General features: G+C 39.4%; 1 protein-coding gene across 6 annotated transcripts in view; it reads left to right on the forward strand.

The window, feature by feature from the left end:
* The window catches only part of dnm1a (dynamin 1a), a 54,433-nt gene that overhangs the window by 2,983 nt on the left and 27,493 nt on the right, over positions 1 to 23,957 (forward strand). For 2 of the 6 annotated variants that reach the window (XM_079656691.1, XM_079656689.1), the window contains exons 2-15: positions 6,897 to 6,970; positions 7,965 to 8,114; positions 8,944 to 9,147; positions 10,009 to 10,107; positions 11,371 to 11,531; positions 12,807 to 12,949; positions 13,024 to 13,159; positions 14,704 to 14,771; positions 15,442 to 15,580; positions 19,567 to 19,653; positions 20,243 to 20,313; positions 20,458 to 20,509; positions 21,667 to 21,678; positions 23,699 to 23,728. In XM_079656691.1, coding sequence (XP_079512817.1) covers positions 6,897 to 6,970; positions 7,965 to 8,114; positions 8,944 to 9,147; positions 10,009 to 10,107; positions 11,371 to 11,531; positions 12,807 to 12,949; positions 13,024 to 13,159; positions 14,704 to 14,771; positions 15,442 to 15,580; positions 19,567 to 19,653; positions 20,243 to 20,313; positions 20,458 to 20,509; positions 21,667 to 21,678; positions 23,699 to 23,728 — 1,426 coding nt within the window. Of the gene's footprint in view, positions 1 to 6,896; positions 6,971 to 7,964; positions 8,115 to 8,943; positions 9,148 to 10,008; positions 10,108 to 11,370; positions 11,532 to 12,806; positions 12,950 to 13,023; positions 13,160 to 14,703; positions 14,772 to 15,441; positions 15,581 to 17,286; positions 17,426 to 19,566; positions 19,654 to 20,242; positions 20,314 to 20,457; positions 20,510 to 21,666; positions 21,679 to 23,698; positions 23,729 to 23,957 lie in introns of all 6 variants that reach the window. The other 4 variants (XM_079656690.1, XM_079656692.1, XM_079656693.1 and 1 more) reach the window with 4 other exon arrangements.

Here is a 23,957-nt window from a genome sequence, read left to right on the forward strand (position 1 = left end):
TACACTGCTTTACCCGAGGGACCGGGGATGCATCATGACAGAAGGTAGAGAGGGAAACATTTGAAATATTATTACAAGGACATTTATAAAGATGTCAACGGATTTGTTTGTGTGTGCCAGTAAAAGCTGCAGTCTGCATCCTGTCATGCAGCATGTGTGTGTGTGTGTGTGTGTGTGTGTGTGTGTTTGTGTGTGTGTGTGTGTGTGTGTGTGTGTGTGTGTGTGTGTGTGTGTGTGTGTGTGTGTGTGTGTGTGTGTGTGTGTGTGTGTGTGTGTGTGTGTGTGTGTGTGTGTGTGTGTGTGTGTGTGTGTGTGTGTGTGTGTGTGTGTGTGTGTGTGTGTGTGTGTGTGTGTGTGTGTGTGTGTGTGAGAGAGAGAGAGAGAGAGTGTGTGTCTGTGTTATTGCATGCTCTCTCCTAGTCCAGCTGCAGGGACGTGGCTCAGGTCCTCCCATCCTCCTTCTCCCCCATTGTGTTTGCGTTATCTTCCCTCACCCACCACCCACTTACAACACGCTGTACTGTGTGTTTAGTTGCCACACTCTTTCTTCCCTCCATCTCTATCTTCCATAGATGCCTCTCAGTCAGTCATTTCATGGGATGTTTCCAGCAAACCAGCTATCATCTTTGGCTACTATTAGGCTAATTGTTCTCCCTCTTAACCGTTAATATTGCTGCTATCGGTTAGCAAAGACAACCAATACAAAAGTATAGAAGACCTATACAAGAGACACATTAAGGAATATGATATGAATATGAATAAGAGCTTGTTTGGGTTTCCTTTTATCACGTCATGCAAATTATAATACATAGGTTATATGGCTTTTACGGACACACTAGCAACTAGAGAATTGATTTAAAGGAGTTAGAAACCGCTGCTCCTTAGTTCACAATGACACGTTTCCTTATAATCTGGATTGCAGGTATGAGGGAGCATGTGAGGACGCTAAGTGTTTCTTCTCTGTCCTTCAGCAGTTTTTCATCCTGCTTTCATAATTTGTCCTCAGAGAGAGTTTTCTGTTCTCTTTGTTTTCATCGCTCAGTTCTCTGTTTATCACCTCGGTTCAACTTCCCATTCTCAGGGTTTGTCTGCTTCATTCAGTTTAAGCGCTTTGTTTTTGTCTGAAAATTAAAGTGCTCCACTCCAAAGTAGAGGCAGCTAGATTAAACTCAATTGACAGGGATACAGACACTCTCTTTTTGAGCAATTTACATCAAAGTCTGCCTTCACAAACTATTCAGTTCATTGCTTTATTGTTTTCCTTTCTTGTTTTACACAATAACGTTTAGGCATGTTTGGCTGGTTATCTAGGGATAACACTTTTTCTTCTATTTTTGGATGAAAAGCAGATTTTCATGTTTTGAACATTAAAAAAAAGTGTTAGGGCAGTAGATATCTTTTTAGGCTGCACAGTGATTATTTTCATTACCGTTTCATTTTTTTCCCCCTATACACAGATAACCATTTTAGTCTATAAAATGGAAAACAAATGTAAAATAATGTAATCAGCAGCTGCTAGTTATAGAACAGATAATGACACAAAAGAAAAATCAGTTGCTGTTAACAATAATGCTTGTCGTTAAACCCTGTCATTTGACAATAAAACAATACATCCATATCAGAATAGTTTAGTTTAATTGAATTAGCCATTAATACATTTCAGTTCCATGTTGAACACACTGGTTCAGCATCATTGAACGGTCCTCCTCTACCTTTGTCCCATATGCCTGCGTGTAATTCCACAGTTAAGAAGACATTTTCCAGCTTTGAGACTGAGCACAACCCGTTTCCCACCCTGGGTCGGTCACACAGTCTGTTAGCCTCCCACGAGTCTCATTATCAGAAACAAAGCGAGATGTTCCCGCTCTCCAGAGCCCGACACAGGCCGGGCCAGCTGGGGCAAACCTGTGTGCAGGTGAGGACGTTTGGTGACATGTTGACATTTGATTAAATTCAACATTATTACATGAACAGAGGCACATTGTATCTTAAAATACGAGTTGAATCAAGCTGTCTTTTGGTGATGTGTGGTTATAGAGGATAATTGATTTTGCACATTAATGTTTTCTATGCCTAATTTAAACTCTTACATTATATCAAGCAGTGTGTACAAACAAGTTTCAGTATGAAAATGGGCTGAATTTTTTTCTTTTTCACATTTGGTTATGTTATTTGATTAAGTTAATAGTCGACAAATCCACCTATAATACGGTCTAAAAAAGCATAGTGTATGTTCTTATTTTGGTCCTGAATGCACTTTTCAGCACCAAGGAGAGCTCTTCCAAAAGCAGCTGCTGCGTTCACCCGTAAATAGAACAAATACTGAACATAGCATAGAACTGAACTTTCCTCTTAGAATAGCTTTTCATGTTTACTATTATAATATGATCATGATAGCTTAAGGATACCCCTGTTTATTGTCAGCATGTTGGATTACAGAAACCTTTTGTTGTTGTAACTCTCGTTGTAAGCCCTGCATGAATCTTTTTTTGCAATAATTACTTAAGGGGATGTGGGGTCAATAGCTGACAGTATCATGCCGAAGGAGAAATGAGTCACATAATTTACGACGTTGTCCTGGGATGTACTCAAACCCTGGATGCTGCTGCTGCTGCTGCTGCTGCTGCTGCTGCTGCTGCTGCTGCTGCTGCTGCTGCTGCATGGTGCGCAGCTGATCCTAGTCAAGCACTTTTTTTTATCAGTGAAGACTGCAGGCACCAGCGCAAAGCAGAAACATGAAACTACAACACACACACTTTTCCCTCCCTGCTGCCTGCCAGCACTATTCCAACCCCCACGCAGAGATTAAGTTAATGATATTTAGCTGGTTTCATGAGTTACATAACACAGAGAGGGCCGGAAGCATCATAGGAGCTTCCATCATAGGAAAGATGAGGACAGTACAGTGTCTTCATTGTTGTCAAATAAAAGGAGGGGGTAGTGATATAGAAACACAGGGAAGAAGAGCACTTTAATGATTTATAGATGATGATGCTGCGATTATATAAACTACCCAGCAGCATTTCAAAATTCCTGGTTCGTTCTTAAAAATAAACAAATGAGTCATTAAACAAATACATGACCCTGTACTGTGAACAGTGATTAAACAGTCTCTTAACATTGTGTCCAATACTAATAGGGATGCAAACAGCAATTATTTTCATCATTGATTAATCTGCTGTTTTTTAAAAATAATTGATCAATTGTTTGATCTTTATAATGGAAGAAAATAGTGGAAAATGGCCATTAAATGTGGCAAAAAGCCCAGTTGTGCTTGTTTTGTCTGACCCTTCAAACTAAAAGAGTTTGTTATCATCATCAGCATCAAATCCTTGCTGCTGAGAAGCTATAATTAGGTCATTCTAAGCTTTATTTCTTTAAAAATGTTTAAATAAATATCAGTTTTTGCAGGATCTTTTTCAGGATATAAGAAGTAAACTGCTACACCAAAAAAAGTTACAGCTCTTAAAGTATTGATAAAAACATTGATGTAAACTATATTTGTCACATGTGAGAGGGAAATCAGTCAGGGAATGACAGACTTGTCCTGATACTGCTCCAGAGGATTACCACTAATCTGTGTTTGGGCCATAGTTCAGCTGCAAATCACTCTCCCATTGGCTCTGCTCTAATCTGGATGACCACCACCCAGCAACACGCCATATCATTGGCTCCTTCTTCTACTGTGTCTGACAGCACTATGTGTGGTTGTGTGTGCCTGTGTGTGTTTGCGTGTGTATTTCCATCATCAAAAAACAGCCTCATCTTTCTAAAACCCAAATACCGCTAAGAAGGGAAATGGCCTGTGATTGCTGCACGCGAGCAGGATTGTCTGGAAATTGGAAGTGATGTGACGCACATGAGACACAACGTAGACTCTATGTGCACACAATGTTCAATTACTGCTTACTGCACGTATTCTTATTTCATATTTTATATTCTATAACTCATTGCATTCCATTTAGCTGTAAATTACTGCTTTATTCTATTGCTATTTAACTATATTTTATTACAGTGTCCTTAAAGATTTTTTGCTTTATATGGAGATTCTTTGTTTTATATTTGATTTATGCACCATGACATCAAGTCAAATTCCTCGTATGTTATCCTACCTGGCAATAAACCCGTTTCTGATTCTGATTCTGACCAACAATACAGCTTGTTGAGTTTGTGTTGCATCATTTTGAAAGATTAGATTTCACATCTCACTCCCATATTGGCCATTCCATTGTTTTCTTTTAAAGCAAATCACAGCATAAAAAAAACACAAGAACATCCAACCAATCTGGAAATGGTGTGATATATTATATTTATGTATGCATTTAATTTTTCTTTTGAAATGGTAGATTTTGCCATTCATGACTTTTCTGACATGACTTCAGCATTTTTATTAAACATGTATGGAACATTTCTTTGGCACATGGAGCCTCATTGTACTGATGAAAAGTGAAGCACTGAGAGAAAAGGTCATGTGACGTTCACACATTATGTGGGTGTTGTTTGTACATCACTGAATAAGTACAGTTTGAAACAAAGAAGTTATGAGTCACTAGCCAGCGTGTGTGTGTGTGTGTGTGTGTGTGTGTGTGTGTGTGTGTGTGTGTGTGTGTGTGTGTGTGTGTGTGTGTGTGTGTGTGTGTGTGTGTGTGTGTGTGTGTGTGTGTGTGTGTGTGTGTGTGTGTGTGTGTGTGTGTTTGTGACAAACTATGAGTGAATTAATGATTTATTAGTGGCTGAAAGTTTATTCCAAAACATATCTCCGTTTGACACTGATCTGTGGGTAACACAAGACGCTAAAAGAAATCAATGAAATGAATCTGATTGGGGCTCGGCTATGACTCTCTAAAAGTGATGCTCAGCGTTTCTGTGACCTCCCCCGACCCACAGTATTGATTATTCAAAATCCTTTAAGAAACTGTTAATGGGTCAAATAACCAGGCAGTGTGCATTTTTGTTTTATCTGATTAATTCAAATTTGACAAATCAATATAGTGTACCACATTCATTTAAAAAAAAAGAAAAAAGAAATACCCCCATATATATTAAATGATAACCTAAACGATAATACATTGGCAAAATATCTGTTTATGTTGTCATGGTATGAATAATTTACAATATTATAGATGGACAAAGTAGGTAAATGTTGTTTCTGTACTGTGTGCACTTAAAGGTAAGTGCTTGTTGTTTTGACCTTAGCTTCTCTATGTCGTCTATCCTCTCTCCCCCTGTGGCAACAAATCATTAATATCAGTTTAGTTTACTTACCAGTTTACTCCTTTTTTATTTGTTCTTTTATTCTTCTCCTGTGTATCTGTGGGTAGGGCAGGTGGGTTGTCTCTGAGCTTTTGGCAGTCATTTAAGTGTGAGTGTTTTCATCTTCACTTCACTGTGGCAGGGGGGGGGGGTGGGGAGGTAAAGGATGAGGTAAAAGATGAGTAAACAGAGAGAGACAATCTTTCCCATACTGTAGCAGGGTGTGTTTGCATGAAAAACGGATTCTGTTGGTGGCTTCTCCTCTCTTTTTGGAGCATCTTTGTGATGGCATTCTGAGGGGAGGATGAGAAGGAGTAAAGTGAGAAGAAGACCTGCAGTTAGAGCCATCTGTCTTCTCTAAAGGGTTTCCAAATACACACAATCTTACTTACACTGGCAGGCAGGTAGAGCAGCAGATGGACACACACACATCAGAGTTTCCTTTGTTGTATCAAGCCTCTTTATAACAACAATCACTGACATCATAATGAAACTCATGGCTGCTGTGTTGTTCAGTGTAGTAGCTGTAGAGGATTGGCAAACATTAGCTATGATGTCTTTTCATAATTTCCCCTGTCCATCAAAGCGCAGGTGGGAAAGGATTAGGAAAGACTCATCTGCAGAACTTTTGATTAAAACACTCACAGAAATGTTAACTTTGATGGCTTTAAGCAATCTTGTGTCACCTTGAGCATTTGACTTGTTTGAATTTGAATGATTTTATAGTCTATTTTTGATTTGATCACTGCCAATAGACTCACATGTTGTTTATACAGTATGTTGATCCCTCTCAAAGTATGAATAAATAAACACCAGAAATGTACAGTGAGGGTAGTCGGACAGCAGAGTTGAATGGAACGTTTCAGGTATAACTGTAAAATGTATGTATAATTGGTGTTACTAGTAGTTGGTATACGGTGGTTATGCTAAGCTAACTCACTTATGGTTCCAGCTTCATACAATTTGATCTTCTCCTGTCACTCTTAGCATTTACCAAAGCATTCTTTTAACGCTAGAGTACAATGTATGTATTATTACTAACACTTATTTACAATATACACTCAGAGAGAATGATCTAATAACATCAAATAATAGTAGAGCCTTTCTCTGGTTTAGGTCACATTTAGAGCAAAAGCAGTTCAGCTCATGACTCATGTATCACAACTGCCTCAGGCTTTGCTTCAGGTCCAAACAGAGGCCTCATCTATTTCGTGGACATGGCACTCAGATAACAAAGTATGTTTTATTTCAAAGAAACTTTAAAATACTCTCATGCTGACAATATAAGATGGAAAACTACAGTATATGTCTCTTACAGCCCCTTGCCATAGCCCCCTTTTCTTTTTTTTATCATTCTGGTTTAGATGTACAATGAAATAGGAGAACACCAAAAAGGACATTAAGTCTGTTGGGACCAGAGCTGTTGTGTGAGTGTTTGTTTTTATTTAGCATTGCACTGCTGCACACACAAACACGCATTTACACTTACTTCTGGTCTGCACTTTGCTCACATTTCCTCACGATGCTGATTCATTATCACTGACTCATGTTCCGCTGAGTTTCTGACATGTTGTGAGTCATATTGTTGTCTCTTGTATTGTTCTTTATTTAACGGACTATCTTCCCCTCTGTCTGTGTTACAGGGATTTCCTCCCCCGTGGTTCTGGCATTGTGACTCGTCGTCCTTTGGTGCTGCAGCTCATGACCTCCCCCACAGGTAAAAACATCTAACCCATAATACATCTGAGGGACCTTTGTTCTGTCAGTGATGTGTTCATCGTGTATACATGGGTATGTGTTTGTATTTTCCTGGGTGGGCCATAGACAACTTGTTCCTGCCTCGGTTTGAGAATAAAAGGGTCTTCTAAATAAAATATTTGAAATAACTTTTATTTTAAAGTAAACTCCTATTAGGGTTCTTGTCTTTATCGTCTGACTACTAGAGAGAAACTGGCTTTCAAAATATAGGGATGGATGCTATCCATGAGTTGATAATGAGTTATTTTGAAGCCTTTCTTTTGTAAAAATTGTAATTGAGAAAAAAAAAAAGAATAGTGCCAGTATCTTCTGTTCTCTTCAATTATGTGGGAGTTTGGTTAAAGACAGCATATTGTGGGCATCAAGCAAAAAAACTAAACTCTTTCCCCTTCTTCACTCACAAACACTTTAGAAAATGTGGATGGCAAACTAATTCCTTTCTTCCTGAATGAAAAACAGTTTTAGAAACATTTAGCTTTTAGTTCACACTGTTGCAAACCTTCTCACAAACCACTCTTGCCTCAGGACTTAAAAAAGCCTTCCTCCTCCACACTTCTCAAGGGATAAACTTCCTTTGGCATCTTTTCCTCTTCATTTATTTCTACAAACTTAAGAGTAATGCAACATCCTCCTGTTACCATGGTTACACTTCATTAGATTGTTGCAAGGTCTGCTAATAAGCTTATCCTTTCAGCCTGTTCAGACAGAGTAAATCAGAAAATATACACATTGTATTTAAATACACGCTTTTGGTTGCTTTATGATCGTCTGCCAGTAGATTTTAAACTGTGACAAGGCTCACAGAGGCAACATATTCTAAAGCTCAGTCCCATTTGCTGCAATTTGCATCAAAATGAGTTTTTCTCACTGAATCTCACTGAAATCACAAACACTCCTTTCCTTTTTTACAATCGCACTTTTAATGATTTCTCCTATTTGACTATATCTTCCAGAATATGCTGAGTTCCTCCACTGTAAGGGCAAAAAGTTCACAGACTTTGACGAGGTGCGGCAGGAGATCGAGGCAGAGACTGACCGCATCACAGGGGCCAACAAGGGAATCTCCCCGGTGCCCATCAACCTGCGGGTCTACTCCCCTCATGGTGAGAGACGCAAAACTCTATTTCTTTTTTTTTGAATTATTTTCTTACTCAGCTTTTCACATGTATACAGTCATAGATAATGCAATATTCTCTGTAAGCCTTCTGTAGTTAACAGTGAAATCACAAATCAAACATACATATTTGTGGATAATACAGAGGCAGGCCTCATTGACCTCAAACATGCTATAGCATACTGTATGAACATAAACACGAACAAGGCTATGGGGGTGTACCTGCAACTTATTCAAACAAGGGGGGCATAGAAAAAAATACTAAAAACAAAAATCCCTTCTAGACAAATGATGGTCGTATTGATGTAACATACTGTATATTATCCATTTTTCCCATCTTGACAAAAAAATTCCCTGTAGCAATCTCAAAGCAAGGGTTATCCTTTCCATCTTGAAAATATCATAAACATGTCAATGTGAAAACATGTCAACCCACTCATCCAAAGTAGGTTTTCTTGGTTTTAACCACATTCTGGTGATGGCCTTCTTGCAAGCAGCACTCAGGATCCACAATAGATATTTATCTTTAGAGGAAACAATTGCTGGTGGTAAAGCACCCAAATATAACAAATCAAAATGTGAATGGAATGTCTATCTGAAAAACCTTTTATAAAACTCCATGAACCTGCTGCCAGAAAGGATTCAATGATGTGCAAGACCACACAACTCTATTTCTTCACAGATTTGGGCTGACTTGTCTTGCATGTGTGATCATCAATCATTTATGTACCATCAAGCTTTTTATTTGGCAACAATCTGCATATGAAGAAGCTCTTGTAGTTCTCTTATCTTCGTCCGGTTCTCTTCTCCCCTCACAGTGCTGAACCTGACCCTGGTGGACCTGCCGGGGATGACCAAAGTGCCGGTGGGCGACCAGCCTGTGGACATCGAGGCGCAGATAAGAGAGATGCTGATGCAGTTTGTCACCAAGGACAACTGCCTGATGCTGGCCGTCTCCCCGGCCAACTCTGATCTGGCCAATTCTGACGCTTTAAAGATTGCCAAAGAGGTCGACCCTCAGGGTGAGTGTATGCACACACACACACACACACACACACACACACACACACACACACACACACACACACACACACACACACACACACACACACACACACACACACACACACACACACACACACACACACGCGCACACACACACACACACACACACACACACACACACACACACACACACACATGATTACACTATGTGCAAACAAGTGTTTTTTTTCTGTTTTTCTGTGTTTTACAAATAAAGTTTATTTCAAATAAATGCTTTTTATTAGTATAAGAGTAAACAAAAAGTGTCCAACTTGTCCACTGTAGTGATACAATGCCGTCTTAATTTGTAATCATGACATGTCATTTATTGAAAAAAATACTTTTAATTTTCATAGAAAAGCTGAATTTTCATAAGAATATTCATTCAAAAACAACGCTCCAGAAACACTTCTTACATAACACCTATTGTGCAGGACCTTTGCTTGTACTTAGTATCGTAAGTATTTCTATCTTGTGATATCTTTTCATTATCTTAAGGAAATGTGTAAATATGCTAATGCTTAAACAACTATTGGTGCACATCATGCATTTACAGCATACCAATTATTTTCAGTTTAACTTTTAGATCCAATTTCAGATTTGGTTTGCTATAATTGAGCTGTGTGTGTGTGTGTGTGTGTGTGTGTGTGTGTGTGTGTGCGCGTGTGTGTGTGTGTGTGTGTGTGTGTGTGTGTGTGTGTGTGTGTGTGTGTGTGTGTGTGTGTGTGTGTGTGTGTGTGTGTGTGTGTGTGTGTGTGTGTGTGTGTGTGTGTGTGTGTGTGTGTGTGTGTGTGTGTGTGTGTGTGTGTGTGTGTGTGTGTGTGTGTGTGTGTGTGTAGGTATGAGGACCATTGGTGTGATCACAAAGCTTGACCTGATGGACGAGGGGACAGACGCAAAGGAAATCCTGGAAAATAAGCATCTCCCACTCAGGAGGGGTGAGCGCACACACACTTCACACGCATAACTTTTTTTGGAAAGTCCGACCAATCAAATTCAGTCCATTGATTTTTTTTGGCATCTTCTGTTACCCACAGATCCGTTTCAGACAGAAATATTCATTAAATAAACGTTCAGCCACTGAATCATTCATTTAGACACACACACACACACACACACACACACACACACACACACACACACACACACACACACACACACACACACACACACACACACACACACACACACACACACACACACACACACACACACACACACACACACACTTTTTTCTTCTCTTTTTAGGGCCCTCACAAAAAAACACTCTGTTTCCCTCTTGTGGTAGTAAGGAAGGCCTACAAAAAAAATGCTCAAAACCCTAAAAAAAAATACAGAAAAAGTGCAGATGGATGTAAGGAGGAGGTTATGATGAAAACATTACTGAGTGAGAAATCAAAAGACAGAGAGAGAAATGTGGAAGAGGGAAAAAGTAGCAGTTAAGAGAAAAACAGTGTATGTTGGAGCTGGCGTGTGTTTTGCGGGCTGCCCTTTATTGCTATGTGCTGATGCGGTACTTTTCTTTTCCATTTGCAGTTGGTTAGGACCCAGGCATGTGCTTTGGAATATTTTCCATGTCTTTTGTTTTTTATATGCCCCCCCCACTCTTTCTTTTGCTCCCCGTCTCTCTCTGTCTAATCTGGATGTTCACATTTTACAAGGCTGCTGGCTCACAGTTGCATTTGTTATAGAGCATGAAACAGCCTTTGAGCGAGTGATGCATGAGAAAACTTAACTGGAGGTGAAATAGGATCCGCGTGAACTCTCCTCTCACTTTTTATTCTTTCTGTCTTTAAAACTTGGACACACACATAGAGACATTTATCCATCCTCCCTTCCTTCCTATCCTCTAATCATACCATCACTTTATTCTTTTCTTGAATCCAATGTCCTCCAAAATGTTTTTAAAAGATTATTAAACACAGTTTTAAGCGGTTTGGTTCTGGATGAGCTGTTCCTTTTTGGTTTAACTGATCCGACGCAGTTTAATCTCGCATTAGAGCAAACTAGGATTGCGCCGGGCTCTTTAATTTCTACATATGAAATATCTTCCATTTAAATTTCCAGTCAGGCCGCAGCTATTGAATCTGTTCCAGTCTGCTTTCAACATTTCCAGGAAGTGATAAAAAGAGTTGGATCTGTTTTTTTGCAAATCTCTCAGCGTTGCAGACTGCATTGTAAAATGTCTCTTGTGTGTCCAGGTTACATTGGGGTGGTGAACAGGAGCCAGAAAGACATAGATGGTAAGAAGGACATCAATGCTGCTATGGCCGCCGAGAGGAAATTCTTTCTCTCCCACCCCGGATACAGACACCTGGCCGACCGCATGGGAACGCCCTTCCTGCAGAAGACCCTCAATCAGGTGTGTAAAAGTCAAACAGAGTGAGAGTGTCAGCAACAGATTATTCAACGTCCATTGAATCTATACTGAATCATGACAGATTGTACATCAAATTATGAGTCTTTTTTTTTTCAAGCAATGTCATTTTAAAGGTCACCTATTATGCAACATTAACTTTTCCTATATTTTATACATAAATATGTGTCCCCTCTGTGGAAAGAGATTCTGGAAGTTTCAGGACAAAAGATTCTCTCACTTTTTGTCCTGATCCATGTATATAAAAACCTGTCTGAAAATAAGATGATCAGATTTTGGCCACTTTATGATGTCATAACGTTTTTTTGGCCAAAAAACCAACCAAGCACCAACCAAGCACCAAAAACCCCGCCCACCTTATCACTTGAATCTCCTCCTGGAACACCATTAGGCGCTTTCACACCGGAGTACTTTTCCCAGGAACAGTTCCGATAGTTCCTGGGATTTTGCGTTCACACCAAAAAGATCTGGAACTAGAACTTTTTTTGCAAACCTTTTCACCCCTTTTTAGTTTCCTCGGGAGAAAAAGGTTCTGGGCGATTTCCGATTTGCAAACCACGCCCCGTAAAACTCAGAAAAGTTTTGTGAAGCCGCCATTGTATTTGCTGGCATTAGCATTATTAGCATTAGCATTAGCCCAGCGTACCAACGGAGAGAGACTAACTTATGGCAACACAAAAAAAAACATGGGAGCGGTGGAGATGAGGCGGTGTCGGCGTTCTGGCGATTTACTCGGAAGGCTTCAGTAGCTGGCTTCTACTGAAGTCAGTCCCCAACTCCGGAGACTAAGTACTGGGAACTAAGTACGGCAAAGTACTTGGTGTGAAAGCGCTTATTGTGTTCTTTTTAACCAAATATCTCGCAGAGGGGCGTGGGGAGGGGCTCTTTATTTTCATCTAAAGTAAAAGACAGAGACTCAGCACTTTTGAAACAGGGCTGAAACAGAGGGGATTATGGGATCCTGCAATGATCTGTTTGGTATTTCGAGCCAAACACTTCAGAGACATGTTTTGTATATATCTGAGACCTATAATGTATTGATGAAAACCAGTATAATAGTCGACCTTTAATGTAACTAAGGTACTAGTAGTCGAGTAAACTGTACAATATTGCCTTCAGAAATGTGGTGCCGTAGATGTAGATAGTGACATGAAAAGGAAATATCTAAAATTGAAGTGCCTTAAAATTGTGCAGCACATTACTGAATGTACTCAGTTACTTTCCACCACTGGTTCTGACTCTGACCTTTGACCTGCACAGCAACTGACCAACCACATCCGGGACACCCTGCCGGCCCTGAGGGCCAAACTGCAGAGTCAGCTGCTGTCCATAGAGAAGGAGGTGGAGGAGTACAAGAACTTCAGACCTGACGACCCGTCCCGCAAGACCAAGGCTCTGCTGCAGTGAGTACACACATAGGAAGACATCAGATAAAAACTGAAAACAAGACTGAACAATATTTCTGTCCTCTCCTCAGGATGGTGCAGCAGTTCTCTGTTGACTTTGATAAATGTATCGAGGGCTCCGGGGACCAGATCGACACCGCGGAGCTGTCAGGAGGCGCCAGGATCAATCGCATCTTCCACGAACGCTTCCCCTTCGAACTGGTTAAGGTCTGTGTCTTTCGGATTTCGTTTTTTGGGTGGAGGATTTCAGAATCAGAATTAAGTTCATTGCCAGCTACAGCTACACATACAAGGAATTTGCTTTGGTTTCTGGTGGTGCAGGGAAAAAAAGCTGCTTTGAAACGAAGTGACAAATTGCCTTACATGGTTAAAAAAGGAATAGAAAAAAGAAACCAAGATTCAAGAATCATTAAAATAATTGATAATGGAAATAGAATTCAAAAGACAATTACATAAAAAGACATGTTGGAAATGAATGAAATCTTGCATTTATAACTAGCTTCTTTATTTTTTATTAAATATCCGCGTTTGTGAAGTGATTCAAAATATGTTACAAAATTAAAACTTAATGATAACATCTGTCGTATTGGTGTAAAATATTTGGGCTCAGGAAATTGTGGGGACTTTACATTTTGTATTAATACTACAGTCCAAAAATAATCCACAGTGACTTAACATGTAAAGAGAGTCCAAACTGTGTACAACTGCCAGTGTGTGCAGCTTAAAAACCTGAAGGAAATACCAGAAATGAGCCTGAAAAAAATTCTTTAAATCTTTAAGAGTTTATAATAAAAATGAGGATATAAAAATGTCCTACGTGAAACACATGTTCTCTCTGGTTCCCTCAGGTCTCTCATTCTGGGTTCCCCCCCCTCTCAGTTTAACAGCTACTTTTCCCATTGTCCTCTCTTCCCTCTCACTTCACCTCCAACATCACATTCTACCTTCTGTTTCTCCCACTCTGTCTTCATATCAATCCACATTGTATCCCTCCCCCACATCCTCTCTGCTCACCTTTCACATCATCCCTCCTCTAAGCATTTTACCTCATCCCTTCTCGGTTCAAACTCCTTTCTCTCCCTCCTTTCATTCATCCCTTCCTTCACCCTCCCTCTGAGGATATAACTCTTACCCTCTGTGACGGAGGCTTTAGAGAAATGGCCTGTCGGTTTCCCACAGTGAGAATAGAGCAGGTTGCTTCCTAACCAGAAGCTTGACTCATAAAATAGTTAGGATTTATATCTTTATAATAAATGCTCTTAAGGAAATACCTTATCGAGGAAACAGGGAATGAATGAGTTACTGAAGTAATTAAAGTCAGGTCCTTTAAAAATGAAATATGAAGCAGATTTCTATACAGAAGGTCAGCTGTTATATCTTAGTATGAGCAACATTTGTGGAGGAGTAAGCATGATAAAGGTTTGTAGTCTGTAGTCTAAAAAATAAAAGCAAAACGGCTAGAACATTTTTTCTTAAGAAATAGTAAAGCTTATGTGTTCTTATCCAGTCGTTAAGGCTGAAACACCTAACTGATTGAAAAATATCTATTGCAATTGATATGTCATTTGAGATGTGTTAGTTATAATGGTGGTTATGTTAGTGAGGAATTTTGCTGAACAATTTCAGCCCCAGTTCCTTACATTTTCAGCGTGTTAATTGTTATCAGCTGACAAGGTGTTTGAAAAAAAAGAATTGAGAAGTAACGGAAATATTATAAACAAACCTTCCTGTTGTCCCTATTTGTTTTGCAGATGGAGTTTGATGAGAAAGAGCTTCGCAAGGAGATCAGCTACGCCATCAAGAACATTCATGGAATCAGGCACGTCCCCCCTCTGCCTCACCCCTCCGCCCTCTTCCCTCCCTTTCTTTCTCTTTCTCTCTACCTCAGTCACTTCTGCTGGCCAAGCTGCTTTTAACTGACTTTTCCTATCCAATCACAAGTACCTTTATTCTTGCGTGTTGTTGAATACTAACCGCATCGATACACTTGGTGTGCGCATAAACAGAAAACTATTGTTTTATTTGAATGAGTCTATAAACTGTATTGTCTAAATGCCATAAAAAATATAAAACGTCATCTTAATTTGGTGCCAAAAAAGCATTTAAAATAGTTTTTCTGAATCAGATAGTAACAGGATAGTGAGAAGGAGAAGATGTCTGATTTGCGGGTAAATGTGTAAAATGTTCAAATAAATAATATTATATTTTAGAGTATTTTTAAGTACAGATTTCTTGAATTGAATTGATATTGCAATATATTTTTTAGAAAATGTTGAATTGTAATTGTGTTTTTTGCCTCTCTTTTTTGCCTCTTCTCTCTGATTATATTTGGGGAAAGCTCAGAAATGGAGGGGGATTCTTCACAATTAACAATCTGAAATTAACACTTTTTACCCAACCCTCCTCCCTCCTTTTTTCTTCTTCTTCTTCTTCTCCACCATCCTCCTCTTTTTTTTGGCCCTGTGGCTGGTTCTCTATCTGTCGGGCAGAACTGGCCTCTTCACCCCGGATATGGCCTTTGAGACCATTGTGAAAAGGCAGATTGGGAAGATTAAAGAGCCTTGCACCAAATGTGTGGACATGGTCATTTCTGAGCTAGTCAATACGGTTAGGCAGTGTACCAAGAAGGTAAACGATAAAAGTAAACAGTGGATAGCACTCTTTGTCTTCAACCCCCATCTGCAAAGTCCCTCTGCTGTTCACTCCCTGTAACCTGTGTGCCTACTGTACGCTTCGGACGCATTTGTCTGAACAACGCTGGCCGTTGTAGAAATCTGTGCTGAGGAAAACCAGTGTGGAGGCTGAGCGGTTATCAAAATATGGCTGCCTATAAAATATTAAATATCAGAGCAGACTCAGCTCAAAACTTCAGTTGACTTTGATTCAAAGCTTCGCTTTTACTTCCAAAAAAATCCAGTTTGAACAGATGATATTACCATTAATGCTTGAATCGTATTCATGCACATTTATGTTAGTGACCTCAGTTTGGTTGTTTTGGCACTGTCTTCTGGAGGATTTTGCACTGCTTCCCAATTCCACACTAAGGACTACTATATATGCTCTCACAGTGCACTGTTTCTGCTGATTGTATACATTAAGTCAGTGTTCTTTTTCTAATAGAACATGATGCAACATTACCTTTTTAATGCCACTTCCATTTCAATTGAACCCTTAGAAGGAACTACATGTATATCCTATGGAGTTCTTCTGCACACAAGATATTAACTTGTTGTCGCAAGATATTACTATATAGTTATTTTCATCTTATTTGCAGATATAAGTATGTTGTGTGCAAAACTAAGAGCTGGAATTTATTGTGGAATTTGGACACTTTTCTTTAAACCTCCTGCTAAAGATTATATGCACTAAGTAATGATTTCAAAAAGAATAGATTGTAGATTTACCAAAGTAGTTTTCAAAGTGCTGGACTAAAATACTCTGAAATAAATACAATGGTATTCACATTTTATCATGATTTAAAATACCTGGCAGCCATATTGGATGACTTCAGCGCCCAGACTTCCTTGTGAGTGAGGCTGCAGCCGTGCACCTGCAGCAGACGGGAGCCATGACTTTAGTTTTGAACTCCTCCCCAGGCCTCTGGGGCCGCACTCTCAGAAACAGACCCTTGTGAGTGTGGCCAGGAGAAAAGGCAGTAGTCTTTGTCCAAATTGATCCACTGTGACCAAACAATTTTTACAGCGGTTGGACTGAAACAACCTTGAGGCCCTGGGAAAACAAATGTTAGGCTCCCACTGGAAGTCAGAGGTTTAAAGGAGGGGTGATGGATGGAGCAGAGGGTCACACCAGGAGGGATCAGGGTGTTATGGCTGACCGTCGGGGGTGCACAGCTGCTGTCTCGCGGTGCTTTGAGTTTCTGGCTGGTGGAGTTGTGCAGACTGGAAACTCTCTCTATGTCTTCTTCTTTCTTTCACCTTTTCTTTCTCTGTTGATAGAGAGAGACTCCAGCTTTGTCCTGTACTAGAATGACTTCAGGGGAATCCAAATGTCTCACTTGCATTTTCCTTCTTCTGTGCTGTTTACTCCCCCCCCCCCAACCCTCACACCTCTCCTTGTCTTTTTATCTTGTTTCTTCTTTTCCATTTCCAATTCCCATCCTCCTCGTTTGTGTAATATCCTTTTCCCTCGCCATCTGTTTTCACTCTTCGGTTTTTTTGTACCACGCCTCCACTTTTTCTTCGTCTGACCATTCCTTTAAATCGTCTTACACATTTTTCATTTGGTGCTTTTACTTCTCCTTTTTATCATCCTTTTTCTGTTTTCTTTCCTATTTATTTTCCTCCTCCCCCCGTGCCCCCTGCCTATCCCTACAGGACGGGGCTGTTCACCCCAGATCTGGCCTTTGAGGCCATAGTGAAAAAGCAGATCCAAAAGCTGAAGGCGCCCACACTGAAGTGTATAGATATGGTAGTGAGCGAACTCACCTCCACCATACGAAAGTGTAGTAACAAGGTAAAATGCCAAAGAGAAGCCAGCCACCGTTTGCTATTGCTTTTAATCACATGTAAGGGTAGACCGATGGCTGGGCATTGAAATCAGGGGGTATTTGTTTATATGTTAATATAAGCTCATTCGATGTTTAAACACATTACATTTTATTGTTACATTGACCAAGTTATTCATCGTAGTTTAGAGCATAAGCCTGCTAACATTTTCTATTTAGTCATTAATGAAAGTAAAGCTTAGTTTTGCAAAACCAAAGTATTACACAAATTGTTATTTTTGACTTGATGATGACGCTAAATGTAAATGTATGGGATAAAAAAAATCGGGCAATACTTATATTTATAATTAATATGTTCAGAATAATTAATAATTGTAAAACATTGGAATTTACTGTAGGTTATGCATTTGCAGAGCAGGTCTAATATTTACAGATTAAAGCAGAAACACTATATCTAGATTCCTCAGCCAGCAGAAATCGGTCTATCCTTACTCCAGATTTGCTACTATTAATTCGCAATTGCAACTTTTTTATTTTGTCTTGGCAATTATTGGGCCTTTTATGACAAGTTAACTAATTGTTGCTTCTCAACCTGCATGATAAATACTTTTATTTGACATCATGATGTCTAAAAACCCTTTTTCCCTTTCCTCTTCAATACGAGTTAATAATAAAGTGACTGATTGTGTAGTTCCACTCACTGACCCAAGGAGGGTCTTAATATGTATCTGTTGTCCTCCATCCTGTCGTCCTCTAACCCTTTGAACCTGCTGCTTCCTTGCAAAACCCAGCGTGACCTGCTTTGGGTTTCTCTTCCCTGTCACACTTAATTTCACCTTCAGAGACAAACAGTATTTAAAGATGCCGTCTTATAGTAGACAGTGGTTGGGAACATCACAAAGGGGTCAGTTTGAAGTCTTCCTCCATCCCCCTTTCTCCCATCCCTGCCTCCCTGCTCCCCTGCATTGCATGTCAGTCTGAATCACTGTGAGTGCCTCTGCCTGCAGCCTTGTTTGTGAAACACAAACATTTCTTTAGACAGTTTTTATGACACTGAACACCTCAGCCTTTGTCTATCTTCAAGTTGCAATGCACCTTTCCAGTGGCACAAATTATGTCACTTTCAATTGATTGAAAACATCAACAATTTATTGGTTTTGTGTTATTTTTCAATTCTATTTCAACATATTTCCAGCAAATAACAATGTGACAATACACGTTTTATTGCTTGATTCTATAAAATATTTACCTTTCTTTCAAGAAAGGCACATGATAAAACAATTAAAAACTATAATATTTATGGCTATCTTGCCAGTGTTTTCTGAGCCTGGATTAGTAGTGAAAGCAGCTCTTCCTCAGGCTATGCTGCTGTTCTCTGACGCATACAAGTGACACATTAAACTGTACATCACATTTCTTGCAAGTGCCTCGCATATCAGCAGACGCGGGGACACAAAGAGTTGAATGGCACGATGATTGACACTGTTATAAAGCATCTATTCATCATGGATGTCGTCTGCTTTGTAATTGGATCCAATCCAGGAAACAGTAAATCTGCTTTAGAGCCAGAAAAAAGTCCATATCCATCACTCAACAACGCAACCATCTGACAGACATGAAAGATGCATTGTAACTTGCAGCGTACTACTCTCTTTCTTTCTGGCGCTGTGATTTTGTTTTTCTTATTTTCCTTTTTTCTTCACACTTCTCCAAAAGTGTTTTGTGTCTCATTGGAGGCCCACCAGCGTCTGCGTTCGTGGGTTTGCAATGAGCTCATGGAAAAAAAGACCCGCAGTGTGCTGGGAAAAGGAAGCTTTTCTGCCAGAAACATTGTTTATTCCGTTTGTGTGGTAATATCACAGACTTTGCACTATTCTCACTATTCTTCTACATTTGTTGCATAATGGTAACAAATGTAAGTTTGGATCATAACATTTATTCTTAACGCAAATCCACCCACTGGTCCCAGACTAGAGCTCCGTCTGGGATAACCCTGTTTAAAACATCACCTGTTTTATTATGTTTCTGTTACTTATTTAATTGTATTGGTGGAACTGAGTGTTGTGGTTCAGTGAGGTGAGAATATATAGGTGTACTGAAGGTTGTGTGTTTGTTTTTACTACCTACACACTTTGCTCTGTGCTCACAGCTGGCTCAGTATCCCATGTTGAGAGAGGAGATGGAGAGAATCGTAACCCAGCACATCAGGGACAGAGAAAGCCGCACTAAGACCCAGGTAACACACAACAGAAATGATGAGTAGGGACCAAGTTAATTGTATTAATAATTTTTAAATTGTCTAACTGTTAGGCAAACATTTTCATTTGTAACTTCATTGGGAACGTTGTGTTCAATTATCTCAGTATGTTTTGAATGTTTACTAGTAGGTGATTAAAAAAAGGTACTCTAGTAGTTTGCACTGGGACTTTACTTTTTGACAAACATTTTTACGCTGCTGCAACACAAACATTTCCCAAATTGGGATCAATAAAGTAATATCTTATCTTATCTTACATATGCCACAAGAATCAATTAAAGATAGATAGAATGTGTTGAATAAGGTTACTTTGACTTGGGTAACATTTTGGTAGTTTCTGTTTTAAATGATAGCATTACAACAACACTCATGACAGGTTGAAAGTCAGCCTTGCACACCAAATGAACATAAAAACAACATTTGCGAAGCTATGAATTGATCCTTAGGAGATCAATAAGTGGACATTTATTGATCTATCATATATATTAATCTTGTTTTAATAATTATAATTGTGTACTTTTGAAGCTTTAGCAACATTTTAAAATAAAGCCACTTTCTCTGCGTTCAGGTGCTGCTGTTGATAGACATTGAGTTGTCGTACATGAACACCAATCACGAGGACTTCATCGGATTTGCAAAGTGAGTTTCTCTCTTTTCTTCTTCTCCATTATAGAGAAATATATATTTATATATATAACGATCCACAGTCACTGCGGTGATTAGTGCTTAGAGATTTAGCAGTTTAATACCATAATCCTATCTGATTTTTATTTTTTTGTGTAGTGCTCAGCAGAGGATCAACCAAATCAACAAGAAGAAGGCCGCTGGTAACCAGGTACTTTGATCACACTAAACACACTATCATCGCCATCAAATACTGCCAGTTTTATGAGACTTTTACAGGTTTTACTACAGTACAGCCATAGAAACAGGCTGACCTCTGGAGTGTGTTTCGTCTGTTGGCCAGCAACGTAACATCTGAACTTCATACAGTCTTTCCCTGAGGCTTTATTCTGTTAGCACTCAGCTCTCTGTTTTGTCCATGCTAAATGTAGCACGGCTATACAGTATCTTATTACCCTGGGCAACAGTCCACGTCTTACATAATGCAGTCCTGTACAATGTGTGTGCATGTTACACACTAATGTACAGCAGTCGTCCAATATGAAACATTATGTCCCTTCGGTGAAAATCAAGGATAATCCAAACAATCATATTAATTAAAAACACACACATACTGGCAATGTTACAAAATCCTGTCAAAATCTCCATCTGGATCTTGAACTGCATTAAAGGAACAAACATGTATTATATTAGTATGACTGTTTTTTTCATTTTAGTAAGTGCATAAGGTCATGTGAATTCTTTTTTTAAATAATGGTGACAATGTCATGAAACAAGAAATAACAAATGTTTTAAGTACCTGATGGTTTCGTTTTTCATGGGTTTACTTTAAACAAAATGAGCACAATAAATAGGATTTGTTAAATGTGGTTTATAAACACACCATTCGACAGTGGTCCTCATTTTCGGCTCGACAAGGGTTACGGTGATCGACAACAGGTGAAGGCCAACTCCAGATGTCTTGCTACATTTAGCTGTGCCTGCCGTTTTCTTAGCTTCCTTTGGGATAGATGCTTGCGATCTAGCACCTGGTTGCTATATTTTCATATAGGGTGATGCCAAGAAACGTCTAAAATAAAAAGAGAAAATACAGGCAAGGCCACACACTTCGGATCAAATAACACATTGACATTAACCGGTCAATGACTACACACATACTATACATATGAGGTCAAAATAAACACACGTTGCATGATTTACATTCTGCTTTTGCACATAGTTCTTCTATTTTTCCTACATTTTAATATCATTCTCGTCAGTCCTTGGTGTTCTGGTGTTTATATTCTGTTGCCTGTTTCCTTTGAGTGATTTCTTCTTTGTCTGTGTCTCGTCCTCTTTATCTTCCTCCCTGTGGTGTTTCTGCTTCAGGATGAGATCATGGTGAGTAGTGTGTGTGTGTGTGTGTGTGTGTGTGTGTGTGTGTGTGTGTGTGTGTGTGTGTGTGTGTGTGTGTGTGTGTGTGTGTGTGTGTGTGTGTGTGTGTGTGTGTGTGTGTGTGTGTGTGTGTGTGTGTGTGTGTGTGTGTGTGTGTGTGTGTGTGTGTGTGTGTGTGTGTGTGTGTGTGTGTGTGTGTGTGTGTGTGTGTGTGTGTGTGTGTGTGTGTGTGTGTGTGTGTGTGTGCGCGCGTGCGTGTGTGAATCTGTGAATCTGTGCATGTATGCGGTTATGCTTTCATGCGTCTGTGCTTCAGTCTTTACGCTCTGCATACGTATGTTACATGTGTCTTTATATGTTTAAATGTGTGTGTCTCTTATGTGTGATGGATTTGAGCTGATAGTGAATTCCTCACTGTTTGTGAAATGAGCTTCATGCTAACTACCAGTAGACGGGCAGGTGGCTGAGGTGGGGGATGCTTGGCTGCTGCCCTTTCCTTCTTTCTCAGATGTGTCACTTACACAAATACACACACTTACACTACAAAATGTACTTTATTATCCTACAGGGCTTCTTTACGCTGGGTTGAGTCTCGGTTTGGAGAAGCTAGTCATTGCTTTAACCCTGAGGCAGGTTAGCTCTGGTGGTGAAAATACACCCAACACCAGTCATTTGAACTCGATTCAAAGACCAATGACCAATGTGCAAATAAAAGCAGAAAAAGTCAAATATATGAATGTCAAATAGAATAAGATAAGCTATAAACCTAAATAAGAATGTAAAATCAAATACGCTCAAGTGGAATAAAATACTGCTTATTGTTCAAATAAATAAATAAATACATGAGCTGTAAACGGACGAATGCTATAAAGATTTGAACGCTCTGAACAGAGCTCAGGGGTAAACAGTCATAAAAAGAGACATTTACTTGTGTGTTCTTGAATCTCAAAGAGGAGTAGAGTGGAGACGGAATAGATTTTCTTTCCTTGGAGAGAGTTATCAAAATGTTTTATTAACAGGTCACTAGACTTTCTCTCTTTTATTCCCTGCTGTCTGTCCCCGATTCACTGCAGTGTGTTAGACATATGTCACCTCCATAGATGTCAATTTTAATAACAACCTCCCAGATCGGGGTCAAAGGTCAGGGGCACATTGTAAACAAAGTGGTGATCTTCACTTCCTGTTTACAGATGGATATAGTTAGCCCTACAGCTTCTGTTCTCTTGATTTAACACCCTCCTGACCTCTTGGATTACTAAATATAACTTTATTTTAAAACTTAGTCCAGATCCGAAACAAATCTTGAGATAAAAAAAATATTCTGATTAATGAAAATATTTAAAAAAAAGAAATGCTGCTGAGATTAGCTGGCATGCATTTAAAGGATTTTTTATTGTAGTTTTTAGTTTTTTATTAAGTTTTTCCATACCCAAATTTGAACGTTTAAGGATAAAGAGTGTTGTATGTAGAGCCCTGTGTGACAAATGGGTTTATATTTTGTCCGTCAATAAAAAAAGCGCCTGGTGTCTCTTTAACTTAATCCATGGCTTGAAGTCGTGTGTGCAGGCGTTACTTTAAAAACCTCCTTGGACTTGGACATTTGACTTTTCTGGATGCCCTTTTTGTCTCTTATTAGATTATTTAACTCTCTAAGCCACTTCTTCAATAAAACATCAGATCCGTGACTCTTTCTACAGCTTAGACACTAGGCTCACTTTAGAGGAAATTAAACATCAGAGGAAATGAAGGTTGAAATGAAAGGAAAGTGCATTTTTGTCAGTTAAGCTTGATCACTCCATGACTTCTCCTCAAAAAGCACATACTGTATAAATCAGTCCGGCTCCTGCATTTCATTGCATGGCCTCAAAAAGGTTTGAAATTGGCCATTCTTGTTGTAGCCTCCTCACTCTCCCTGCCCTGCTTGCTGTCCCTTTGCCAGCTGTTATGTGCTGGTACCTGAACAACATTGTGTACTTGGCCTTTAACAAATGCCCTGCGTTGGCGTTCTCTCCACATTCTCATTCAGCCGGAGAGAGGAGTTAGCGATCGGTTCAAGGTAAATAACACGCACACCATGTACTGTATGTGTCTATAGTTTCCTTTTGGTGGAGAGAATGAACTAGGAGAAAGAAAAAGAGTGTGAGGAGTGTGTTTAGTCAAGTAGGTGAGTGTCTCCTTAGTGTTGTTGTCACTTCCTATCTCCACTAGAAGCAGCGACATTACATTTTACTGTGCTGAGCATACATGTGATGTGCATATGTGTGTTACCAGCACAGACTGACAGA

The sequence above is a fragment of the Notothenia rossii genome (assembly GCF_949606895.1).
Source record: "Notothenia rossii genome assembly, chromosome: 11".
NCBI lineage: Eukaryota > Metazoa > Chordata > Actinopteri > Perciformes > Nototheniidae > Notothenia > Notothenia rossii.